Here is a 13,047-nt window from a genome sequence, read left to right as displayed (position 1 = left end):
TTAAGCATATTCTCCATTCTTAACATTCTTAAAGAAATATGCTAGCTTGACTATAATAAAAACATAATAAAGAAAGCAGTATAAAAGCAAGACCGTGAGAGGCAGAGAAGGTGCTCTCTCTCCCTTTGACCAAGAGGGCCGACCTAGTTCTGTGTACCCTTGCACCTGCTTTGGGCTGCCCTCTCTTGATTTTAGAACCTGGATGATCTCCATGGTGAACAGAGCGTCTTTCCAGTTATCACTCGATCCCTCCTCCCCTACAGCCAGACTTCTAGAAAGAATTATCCGCTTGCCCTCCCTTTTCTGACCTCCCGTCTACTCAGCCCATTGAGTTGGCTGCTGAGCTCCACCACACGACCAAAACCAGTTCTCCCCATGGACACCTCTCTGTCCTGTCTCAACTTCTCAGCAGCTTTCAGCACCACACTCGTGTCTATCCTTTCACGGTATCTTTTGCCAGTGTTTCCTCTCCAGCCTGACGTCAAGATGTTGGGGGTCCCAGTGCTCAGTCCTGAAATGCTTGCCCTCCTTTTTGTACCTGCTTTCTGAGACAGTCTCCCCCAGGACAATGTATTAATCACTGTACAAACACCAATGACCTCCAGGAAACATTTGCCTCATCACTATCTCCCCTTGGATGTCTCACAGATCTCATTCATTCATTCATTCATTCTATTGAGCACCTACTATGTGTCAGGAACTACACTAGGTACAGGATAAAGAGCACAGAATAGGCATGTTTGATACTCTTGAGGAGCTTAACTTGTCAACTGAGTTCAAGATATTCCCCCAACCAACATGCTCCTTCATGTTCTCTCAAGAAAGAGCACAATTACCACCCATTCTGTTCGAGCCAAAAATCTGAACCTTAAGACTGACATTTTGCTTTCCCTTATCCTACCTGTGGTGGTCATACTCTAAAGTGATCCCCCGCCCCTCACTCCAATGAGTCATGCCCTTGTACAATCCCTCCCCTGGAGGCAGAATCTGTAACTTGCTTCTAATCAGTAGAATATGGAGTCTGGTGACACCCTGAGCGGAGGACCCAGTCAAGCTGTACCTGAACTCCTGACCCACCGAAACCAAAAGATAATAAATGGGAGCTATTTTACGTCGGCAAGCCTGTAGTAATCTGTACCTCAGCTTAGAAAACTAATGCAGTACCTATCGAATTTATCACCAGAGGTTTTTGATCCTTCACTGAAATAGTTTTCAAAAATATCCAATTCTCGGCATCTGCACTACTCCACCCCAAGCAAACTGTCACCATCTCCTACTCAGGCAAATAGACTAGTCTCCTGATCTGCCCTGTCACATTTGCCTCTCCTATCAGAACTGGGCCAAAACATGACAGCATCCTTCGCAAGCAAATAATTTGGCATTCCTTCAACTCAACATTTATTCAGCAGAGATGAGAAGAAATTGTCTATTAATAAAAGTGGTGTGATTCTTTTTATGCCAAAATGAGAGGCTTAATACATGTAATCTTCCAAAGCAGACTAACTTTTGGGAGGCATATTAAACCACATAAAATTTAAATAACAAAGTAAGTCACTAATTTCCTGTAAATAGCACAACCCATTACATTATTCATATTCAGACTTTCAGCTCACTACACTTAATGACAGTTCTCGGCTGATTCATCTCAGGTTTGGAGATTCAGCTTATGCGTCTATCACAAGTTTTTAATCTGGGTGAAGAGCAGTTTATCTATTTTTCCTTTATTTGCTTGTGTTTTAGTGTCAATTCTAAGAATTCATTGCCTAATCTGAGGTTATGAAAATTTCACTCGTGTTTTCTTCTAATAGTTGTGTCATTTTGGCATTAATATTTAAGTTGTTGATCCAATTTAAATTAATTTTTGTATTGGAATGAGGTAAGGGTACAACTTCATTTTTTTGCATATGATTTTCCAATTGTCCCAGCACAATTTGTTGAGAAGATACTCTTCTTTCTCCCATTGAGTGGTCTTGGTACTCTTGTAAAAAATCAACTGGCCATAGATGTTGGGTTGATTGCTGGACTCTCAATTCTATCCCATTGGTCTGTATATGTCTGTCTTTATACCAGTACCACACTTTTTATTGCTGCAGCTTTGTAATAACTTTTGAATTCAGAAAGTGTGAATCTTCCAGTTTTGTTTGTCTTTTAAAATATCATTTTCATTCTTTGGGGTCTCTTGCCGTTCTCTACAAACTTAAGGATCAGCTTTTCCATTTCTGCAACAATGACAAAAAGTTAGCCACTGGAATTTTGATAAGGATTGCATAGAATCTGTAGATTGCTTTGGGGAATATTGCGCCATCTTAACAAGATTTAGACTTTCTATATGTCTTATATCTTTTTTTGTTTTTTATCTCCTCCAATATGGCCTACTCTTGCATTTGATTGATTTTTCTAGTGTACAATTTTGATTCCTTATTCATTTCTTTTTCCAAACTTGTTTTTCAGATATTATTTTAGTGGTTACCATTAGGATTAAAATTAACATCCTAAATTTATAAAAATCTAATTTGACTTTATACCAACTTACTTCAATAGCATACATTAACTCTGTTCCTAACCCTCTCCATCCCACCTTTATGTTGTTATTGTCACAAATGACATCTTTATATATTGTGTGCCCATTAACATACATTTATAATTATTGTTTTATGCATTTGGCTTGTAAATCATATAGAAAACAGAGGATTTACATTTAAAAATACAATAATACTAGCTTTTAAGTTTACGTATGTAGTTACGTCTACCAGTGATCTTTATTTCTTCATAATACTTCATGTTACCATCTAGTGTCCTTTCATTTCAGCCTGAAGGACTCCTGTTAGCATTTCTTGTATGGTAGATGTACTAGCAATGAACTCTATTTGTTTTTATTTATCTGGGAACATCTTAATTTCTGCTTCACTTTTGAAAGATAGTTTTTCTGGATATAGAATTCTTGGTTGATAGAATTTTTTCCCCAGCACTTTAAAGATATCATCCCACTGCCTTCTGGCATCTATGGTTTCTGATGAGAAATCAACTGTTAACCATATTAAGGATCCCTTGTAAATGATGAGCCACTTCTCTCTTGCTACTTTCAAGATTTTCTCTTTGTCTTTAGCTTTCAACAGTTTGATTATAATGTATCTCAGTATAGATGTTTGAGTTTATTCTGCTTTGAGTTATTTGAGCTTACTGGATGTGTATATTCATGTCTTTACATCAAATTTGGAGAGTTTATGACCATCATTTCTTCAAATATTTTTTCTACCCCTTTCTCTCTTTTCCTTTTTGGAGTCCCATAACGTGTGTGTGTTAATGGGCTTTATGCTGTTCCATATGTCCCTTAGGCTCTGTTCATTTTTCTTCATTCTTTTTTCTTTCTGTTCTTCAAACTAGGTAATTTTAATTTGCCCTATATCCAAGTTCATTGATTCTTTCTTCTGTCTACTTAAATCTGCTGATGAACCCCTCTTATATTTCACAGGTCCAGAATTTCTATCTAGTTCCTACTTTTTTTAAAAGATTTTTTTATTGGGGGAAGGGGAACAGGACTTTATTGGGGAACAATGTGTACTTCCAGGATTTTTTCCAAGTCAAGTTGTTATCCTTTCAAGTTGTAATCATAGTGTGGAGGGTAGTTGTGGAGGGCACAGCTCAGCTCCAGTTTCACTTGACATTGTTAGTTGCAGGGGGTGCAGCCCACCATCCCTTGCGGAATTTGAGGAATTGAACCGGCAACCTTGTGGTTGAGAGCTCACTGGCCCATGTGCGAATCGAACTGGCAGCCTTCAGAGTTAGGAGCACGGAGCTCCAACCACCTGAGCCACTGGGCCGGCCCTCTAGTTCCTACTTTCAATTTTTACATCTTTATTGACATTCTGTACTTGTTCATACATCGTTCATACATGGTTATTTCTCCATGGTTTCCTTCATCTCCTTGGGTATATTTAAGACAGTTTATTGAGTATTTTTCCAGTAAGTCCAATGTTTAGGTTTCTTTGGGGGTGTTTTCTATCAATTACTTCCTTTAAAAAAAAAAAAAAAACTGTGAATGGGCCATACTTAACTGTCTCTTTGTATACATTATAGTTTCTAATGTGAATTGGGCATTTTGAATGTCAAAGTGTTAACCCTGGAAATCAGATCCTAAACACACACACACACACATACACACACATACAGAATATTGTTATTGTTTGATGAAAACTCCCATCGTTCATTTAATGTCTTTTCCAAACTATTTTTACAAAGACTATATTCTTTGTTGTGTGTGGTCACTGAGGTCTCATTTTGTTATATCTGTGGTCAGCCAGTAACCTGACAGAGATTTCATTAAATTGCTGTCCAAAAGGAAAGAAAAGAATGGAAAGGAAAGGAAAAATAAAAGGGGTGTTCTGTCCCTTTATATTCCCTTAACTGACACTGGGTAAGCCACTTCAGTGCAGTCTATGGGGTTAAAACAATAGCCAGCCTCTGTGCCTGCCCATTAGCAAACTGCCAGGCCGATCAAAACAAACAACCCTGACTTTGGAGAACAATGTTCGTATTGCCCACCCTTGCAAGCCACACCAGAGATGTGAACAGCCACCCACATAACTGTCTACTGCACAGATAGGAGATGGTAGCTGCTACATGAAACACTGAGATTTACCAAAAGTCACCAGTATCTTTATTCATCAAGCACTTCCTGAATGCTGCAAGTGTTCAACTAGACTCCAGAGTTCCAAATAGTTGATTCTGATGGTTCTTGCAAGCGCAACAGTTATTGCAGTTAAAATACTGATTCCTGGGGGCGGCCGGATGGCTCAGTTGGTTAGACCACGAGCTCTGAACAACAGGGTTGCAGGTTCGATTCCCACATGGGCCAGTGAGCTGCGCCCTCCACAACTAGATTGAAGGTTGCCGATTCAATTCCTGCATGGGATGGTGGGCTGCTGTAGTCACACAGCAGCCTAGCCAACTGTCCCCCCGTGTTCTTTTTTAAGGAAAGAAGAGTCTGTAAGACTGTGTCTTTTTGGGACTCTGTTTTATTTTTGTGTTTATATCTTATGTCTCTCTGTTTGGTCCCCAAAAGATGGTTTGTAGCCAAAGACGGGTAAGATATTTCACGGGAGATACAACCTAAGCCAGGCGGAACCGAGTGGGGACTCCTAATGAGCTGTCTTAGAAAAATATGGAAAGAGGCCTTGCCTCCCCTTACCCCTGCCTGGGAAAGTCTGTTGCCGGCTCTGGCTTTTCCCTTGCACCTGTTTGTGAGAGAAATCATGAAGACAATAAAGATCAGTTCTCTCCACTTATCTCAACGGAGCTGTTACAATATGAGAGACTTGACCCTGAAAAGGTACATATCTTAGGTTAGACATCATGGGACCTTGTGCTTCGGCTGTTTATAGACAAAGGGTGATTGGAATAAACATTTTTCTACTATGATGCATGAGTCTCACAGACCGTGTAAGAAACAATGTTACTTTCTTATATTTGTATACCTATCAATAAAAACCTTCAGTCAGCCTTATTCTGGGCTCCAGTCCTCTGAGACTGAGAGACCCCTGGGCCTTCGGAGAGATTTAACTGCATTAAGTCTCTGTTTGTTTCTTTCTTAAAAACTTAACCCAAACCGCCCCTTCTCGCACCCTCACTGCCCTTGTTGCGCTGGACGCGACAGGCTGTGCCCCCTGCAACTAAGATTGAAAACAGCAACTGGACTTGTTGCTGAGCTGCGCCCTCCACAACTAGATTGAAGGACAATGACTTGGAGCTAATGGGCCCTGGAGAAGCACACCGTTCCCCAATATTCCCCAATTTAAAAAAGAATTAAAAAGAAAAATACCGATTCCTGGAGCTTCCTATTTCACTATCTTCCATGACATCAATCCCCCACACACCATGTTAGTCTTGATTCCACAGGAAACAAATGGGATACTCAAGATAGGATAATTCGAAGAGGGTGTATTTACAAAGGACTACAGACATGTGCCACATACTAACGACGTCTCAGTCAACGACGGACCACATATAGTGCCGTGGTCCCATAATGGAGTATATGTGGTCCATTGTAATGAAGTTGAAAGATTCCTATCACCTACTGACATCATAGCTGTCATAACATAGCACAACATTACTCATGTGTGTGTGGCGATGCTGTTACAAACAAACCTACTGCACTGCCCGCCATATAAAATTTACACGTACAATCATGTAAAGTACATAATACTTGATAATAAACAACTATGTTACCGGCTTATGTATTTACTGTACTATATATTTTATCATTATTTTAGAGTATACTCTTTCTATTTCTGAAAAAAAAAGTTTGCTGTAAAACAGCATGTTACACCAGCAGCACCCTGATACATCGCATGCTTACCTTGTCTCTTGATTGCATTTTCTTCTCTGTGCTTGATTTAATCTCATGTTATTTTACACAGTAAAATGCTATACAGGCTTGTAGCCTAGGGGCAACAGGCTATACCATAGTCTAGATGGATAGCAGGCTATACTATCTAGGTTTGTGTAAATGCACTCTATGATGTTTGCACAAAAAAATGAAATTACCTAATGATGCATTTCTCAGAATGTATCCCTATTGCTAAGTGGCACATGACTGTATTTACAAAAGTGTGGATGTAAGGGAACCACAAGAGAGAATGCAGTAATCCAGTACTAACAGCAGCCAAGCTGATACCACACCTAGGCCCTAAGAGTTGAAGGGAAGGGATGGTTACCAGGACTTGGAATGAAGAAAAGAGTTTTGCTGAGGTGGCCACTTTGACAGAAGCTGTGACATTCGGTTGAGGGACAGCCAGCCTGAGGTAGCAACCTCACAAGGAAGAGGAAGCAGGGGATTAATTACTCTGATCTGTGTGTGTGTGTGTTTCTCTTTCTGTCTCTCTCTTTCTCTCTCTTTCATCTATCTATCCGTCTGTCTGTCTGTCTGTCTGTCTATCTATCTATCCATGCCTCCTTCCCGCCCGCCCTCCCTCCCTCCTTCCCTTCCTCTTGCGGTTGGGACTTCTTATTAGCTGACCAAAGCCCAAGTGCAAGGGGCCCAATTGATGTGGGTATGGAGAGAGGTGAAGAGTAGATCCAGGGGACCAAATGGAGGCTAGCCAGACATCCCCTCAATCCCAGGATGACTCCCAGCCTCTATCTTTAAGACTGAAAACGGAAAATTTCTCGCTGTTTGAGAACAGTTACTTTCTCTACTTTGGCCATCAAGGTTCAGCGGGATGAAGGTTCAGTCAGGAAGCTGTTTTCATTATTTTTAAACGGCATGTCAGGTCCAGGTTTTTGTACTCTGATTTTATCACACTTGAAACTAAAATACTAAACTATCCTGCTCAGTAACGGATACAAGTGTTGCACAGTAGTCAAGAGCATGACATTTGGAGTCTGAATCCCAGCACAATAACCAGTCACATACATATTCTTCAGCCTCTCAGCACCTCACTTTCATCATCTACAAAATGAACTAATACTAGTGCCTACTTCTTAGAGCTGTCACAGGGATTCAATGAGATGATACATGTAAAGTTATTAAAACAGCACTAACACCGAATAAATACTAAACCTCAATAAACATTAGCTCGTAATGTCTCCAGCCAGCCATCTCTCAGCACTTCTCCCCTGCAGCTCTACCCACAATTTACTAATCTGCTTTCACTTTCTGCAAGATGTCATGTTATCTGGCCTCTGAGCCTTCATGCATGCCTCTCTAGCTGCCTAATTCTTATTTTATAAACAATCAAATGTTTTTTAATATCAATTCATTTCAAAGGCTAACAATACCAAGTGCTAGCAAGGACAGTGAGCAATGAGAACACTCATATGTTGCTAGTGGACACATAAATTGGTACAACTAATTTGGAGACCAATTTGGCAACATTTAGCCGAAGCTGAAGATGTCTGTAGCCCACATCTCAGCAGTTACACTCCTAAAAACATGCCTTATAGACCCTTCACACCTGTACACAGGAAATATGTATAAGAAAGTTCAAAGGAGCATTGCTTATAATAGCAAAAATACTAGAAAGAACTTTAATGTTCTTCAACAGGAGAATAAATGAACACTGAAAATCATAATGCATAATAATATGATGGAATGCTATGTCACAGTTAAAATAGCTACAAGTAATTCCATAGGTGAATCTCAAAAATGTACTGTTGACTAAAAGAAACAAGTTTCAAAAGAGATTACAGTATGATACTATTACCAAAAAGCTTAAAATCATGAAAAATATGCTATACATTGTTTACATATGGATACACACATATGTAGTAAAAGTGTAAAAATATACTTGGGAAGGATAAACACCAAATGCATAGTGATACCTACATTTGTGGGTACAGGGAGGGAGATGAAGGAGAGAAGGAATGAAATTGGGTAGGGTTCACGGGACGTTTCAACTATTTTTTTAAAGCTCTGAAGCAAGTTTAATATAAAATGTTAAGATTCAAGAAAGCTGGGGGGTGAATACAAAAATATTTATTTATTCCATTTGTTATAAGTTTAAATAAACCAAATGCAAAATTTAAAAAAAAATTGGTTGAAAATCTGTTCTAGATCCTCAAGCAGTCAAGTGATTATACCCTTTCCCACCCAACCTATCCCACTTCCACCCTGTCCTTCATCTCCACCACCATTTCTACAGAAATCCATTTTCTGTAGATTCTAGCCCAGTGGAAGGTAGTAGGGGAGGGACAGGGCTGATAATGGCATCAAGTGGAAGTCAGCTGTGACCCAAAGCGTCTTCCCTGCTTCCATACACTCTAGGAATGTTTATAAGCTCGGCTAGGAATACTCACAGCCAAGCTTACAAACCCCAAACACAACTGGAGGATTCTTCTCCGGAGAAGAGACCTCCCAATATTGACATTCATGGGCCCCCAATGAAATCCGGCACCTCATTGTTGCATCTTACAGGGAAGTCCATCAATACAGTGCTCCTCACAACGTAATGTGCATTGTGACCATGTTAAAATGCAGGAAATGGGCAAAACCAGATTGAAACAAGAGGAAGGAAGATCCTGGGATGAAGATTCTACAGAAAAAGTGGAACTTAAGTATTTGAGTATATGGAAAATATTGCTAGATTCTTTGACAGTCTTAGAGCACTTGTGGTGGTTGAGGGACAGCCAACTGTGGATATATAGAAAATTGACAAGTGAGAGAAAAAAGGCAATTATCAACTCCAAGAAAAAATGAAGGGCTGTATAAGCTAGAAGACATAGTTGTAGTACACTTCTTGGCTTATTGGTAAATAATATTTACATACATAATAATTTAAATGCTGATTATTGGTTTAACCAACAATTGTTACATAACTATGTCAAGGGGTGAACAGAAGTGATAGAGTCACATTCTTATCTATCACCGCAGGAAGTCAGCAGATAATCCTTAAAATTAACAAATCAAGAATTAGTCATATAAACATTTATTTAGATATATGGATCTAATCAAATGAATATGTAGAAGGGTTGAGGATCAGTCAGTGAACTGATTTTTTTTCATTACAAGCCTTTAGTATAGGTATATATTTTTAAAATACATATATGCATTATTTTAGTTCAATAAATGTTAGCGTATAATTTGGGGGCATCTGCAATTTGTTGAAATTTATCCATGGCTGGTAAACAAGGAAATCCGTTTTAAAGGGCCGTCTGGGCCTTGATGACAGGGGCCAGTTTTTCATTCATTTTGTTGTTGATATTCCTCCCCTCCCCACCTCCAAGACCACTTGGCAGAAAATATATCATTGCATGGGGAAGGGACTTAACTAAGTTCGTTAGATTCACCCTGGAGGAGGAAAAATACAACACAAGGCACACACAGGCAGAAGGTGCAGATATAGCACAAAAATGAGTTCAGATTCTTGCTGATGAGTAAGAAGGCATATGAGGCAGAGAGAGGTACTGGAAGGTGAGGGTTTCAAAGACAAAGACCATCATGTCCCAGCACCCGGAGGCAGCCCCCCAGGCACAGAAATGGAGGAATGACAGGAACCCAGGGCGGCCCATCCAAGTTGCCCTTTCACCTTGATGACTTCTCAGTCCTTTCCTTCACTGTCATCTAAACAATGTGTCGTTATATAATTGAGAGTTTATTTATTGTCTGCTTCCTTTACCAGACTATAAGCCCCACTAGGGCAGGACCTAGTCTATTTCATTCACCACTGTATCCCCAGCACAGAACAGCAGCCCACTAAATATTCGTTGGAGAAATGCGTGATGATGACGCTGGAGAGTCATTAGTGTGGCATGAGGAAGGGGCACACCTCCAACGAACAAGACGAGAGCAAAGAAGCCGGCTGGGAAACGAGAAGAGCAAGGTACTTGGCTGGGGGGGAGGGGGGTCTCTGAAATGACAAGACCGGAAGGGTGGAGCTTGACCTCTGCGACGAGCGAGCGGGAGGGAGGGGCTGGACACTAAGGCACGCCTTGGGAGACTACAACCGGCTGGGAGACATACTTGCAGACACTGGATCCGAGCGGGTCTGTGGGAAAGTGGAGGCGGGCTGGCGGTATTACGCGTGCGCAGGCGCAGCCTCCGTTTCGCCCCGGCGCGCGCGCCTGCGTGCGCGCGCACAAGAGATTGGAGCGGAAATGGAGTCGCGGGGCCGCGCGTCCGGGCGGCGAGCGGAAGTGGGTGTGAGAGCGGAAGTGGCCGGCTGGAGCCGGGGGCTGGGCGGGGACCGGGCTTGTCGGTGAGGCGGCAGCGGCGGCGGCGGCGGCTCGGCAGGCGGGTTCAGGCTTCTGGGGCCAGGTGGGTCGGGTGGGTGGGTGTCTCCACAGTCAGAGCGTGCGCGGGCAGCGCGCGCGTCTCCCCCATCCCCGTATCCCGCTCCCTCTCCCCTTCTCCCCTAACCTCCTACCCCACCCAGCCCCCCTCCTCAGAGGGCAGCAGGACCTCTCTCTCCGTCCTTCTCTCCCTTACCCACCCTCACCCGCCCTTGTTTCTCCTTCCCCTGCCCGGGGCAGCCGCCGCCATGATCCTGCTGGAGGTGAACAACCGCATCATCGAGGAGACGCTCGCACTCAAGTTCGAGAACGCGGCCGCCGGGTGAGCGCGCGCCCGGGGCCGGAGGGCGGCGGGGGAGGCAAAGTTGACCCCTGCTAATCCCAGTGTCGTTGAGCACCCTCCAGACGTGAGAGAGATGGGGAACCTGGCCGGGTGTGGGGACTGCCCCGGCGGAGTAGACGTGGGAGGCGATTGGGCGCGGTGGGGTGAGGGGCAGAGATGCGTGGGGAGAGGCTCAGAGGAGGGATGCGGAAGCAGTGAGTGGACTGGAGTGCGCGTGCTAAAGGGCAGGAGACCTGTGGGACGTGGGTGCAGCTTGGGCTGGGACTCACGCAGGAGGATCCCATTGCCCTTTGGAGCGAGCAGGGGACCGCTTGCCTTCGTATTCCCCGTCATTGTTCCGAACCCGAAGAGAGCCCGTTTGGATTGGGTTGGAAGGAGTTTTCCAGGAATTCCCAGGGCTGGAGGAGGGAAGAAGAGGCAGGCTCAGACCGTCATCAGCCTTCTCGCTCCCCAGCCCCAGCTCGTCATTTAAAGGAGCAGGAAGAAAGACTGAAAGTAGACCCACTCTTGCAGCCAGAAAAACGCGATGTCTGTAGTTTCCTTTCCCTGAATCCTACTGAGAGACACTGGTCTTTTCGTTACACATTTCTCAAGCAAAGCTAATAGTCTCCTCATCCACACCTCTTCCTTATCTCTGTTCTGAGATACTCATTCACTTTTCCCCACCCACTAGCCTTTATCTGGTTATCGTTTCCATTCTTATACCAGACCCCTGGTCAGATTTCTTCCTCGGTAATCCTGGCCCAGGTACACACGTGAAAGCCTTCAGAGCCTATAAAGGTCTCGAATAACCTTTTTTATCATTGGCCTTTTTAAAGGTGGGCTTAGGACAGATTTCAAGGCAGCCTTCTCTATCAAAACACAAGAATCGGTAAAGGACAACCTCCTCCCTCAAAGCTGCTTTGCTTTAAAACATGAGCCAAGGAATTGCTTCTAGCTTCTTATTTTTGGTGCTTTGTGGCCAGTCCCTGTGCCTCGTTTCCCCATCTGTGATGATGGGGCTTCACATCTTGGTTGCACAGTTGAGGAAATAAGTGCAAACTGCTTCTGGTGAACTGGGAACTAGGCGGGAGAGGATTGGAGGAGGGGAACTTCTAAGTGGTCATATGAACTTGTGGCTTGGAGGCATTAAAACAAATACTTCTAACCCATTGTTTAAATTGAATATATTGTGTTCCTCCTATCTCTTTTATAAGGCCACAGATTTTATCTGTAAAACAAAGCACAACTTTCCTTGAAGTGAGCAGTAGCAGTAGCTATTGTTTCCTGCCAGGGGCTGCAGTAGCTTATATTTTAAGCTAATTTGCTTCTTGTATCCAGCCTCACTTACCAGTTCCTTTGTATTTTAAATGTTCAAGCGAATCAGCTCAGAGTCTTATTTTGGGTGATTACAGTGTACTTTTTTGAGCACTGCAGCACATAGGAGGAAGTTAAATTGACTTCTGCATTTTCACAGCTGATCTTAAGTGCATTCTCAAGTCCAGACTAGTAAAGAATGAGACCTGGGTGGTTATAAGCTGATCCACCAGATAAATGCCTGCATTTTCAAGTCGAAGCCTGCCTTATAGGAGTCCATTTACATCTATTTGTGTTAATAACTTGATTCCAAAATGTAACCCATTATTCGAAACTTCAGCTCTTTTCGTTTTAGAAAATTACTCTTAAAAAGAACAACTAATCATTTCAGAGGAATTAAAGTAGGCACTCAAGTCTGGAAGGCATAAGTTAGAACTACTAGGCCATTTCTAACAAAGTATATTTTGTAGCGGTGTTGGGTATTGGGGCAGGGCAGCAAGTTCTGGCTCTTATTCTGGCCCATCTTCCCTTTCAGCTGTGACTTTAAATAAGTGGGCTCAAAACATATTCTGCTAAAAAGCACTTTGAACGTCTTTGAATAGAGACCATGATATCCTGCCTAAGAGGTAGGGCTTTCCTGGAACCTAGCAGAAGCCAGCTTCCGAACCCGAGTGTTAATTTTC

General features: G+C 42.7%; 1 protein-coding gene across 1 annotated transcript in view; it reads left to right on the top strand.

Moving 5' to 3' along the window:
* Positions 1–10,607: 10,607 nt before the first annotated feature.
* The window catches only part of ARPC2 (actin related protein 2/3 complex subunit 2), a 28,433-nt gene continuing 25,993 nt past the window's right edge, over positions 10,608–13,047 (top strand). Inside the window, exons 1-2 of the mRNA XM_033111973.1 lie at positions 10,608–10,750; positions 10,966–11,047. Of these exons, the coding sequence (XP_032967864.1) occupies positions 10,974–11,047 (74 nt within the window). The 5' untranslated portion in view covers positions 10,608–10,750; positions 10,966–10,973. The remainder of the gene's footprint in view (positions 10,751–10,965; positions 11,048–13,047) is intronic.

This window comes from Rhinolophus ferrumequinum, chromosome 8, assembly GCF_004115265.2.
Source record: "Rhinolophus ferrumequinum isolate MPI-CBG mRhiFer1 chromosome 8, mRhiFer1_v1.p, whole genome shotgun sequence".
Classification (NCBI taxonomy): Eukaryota; Metazoa; Chordata; class Mammalia; order Chiroptera; family Rhinolophidae; genus Rhinolophus; species Rhinolophus ferrumequinum.
This window is presented reverse-complemented; position numbering and strand designations above follow the sequence as displayed.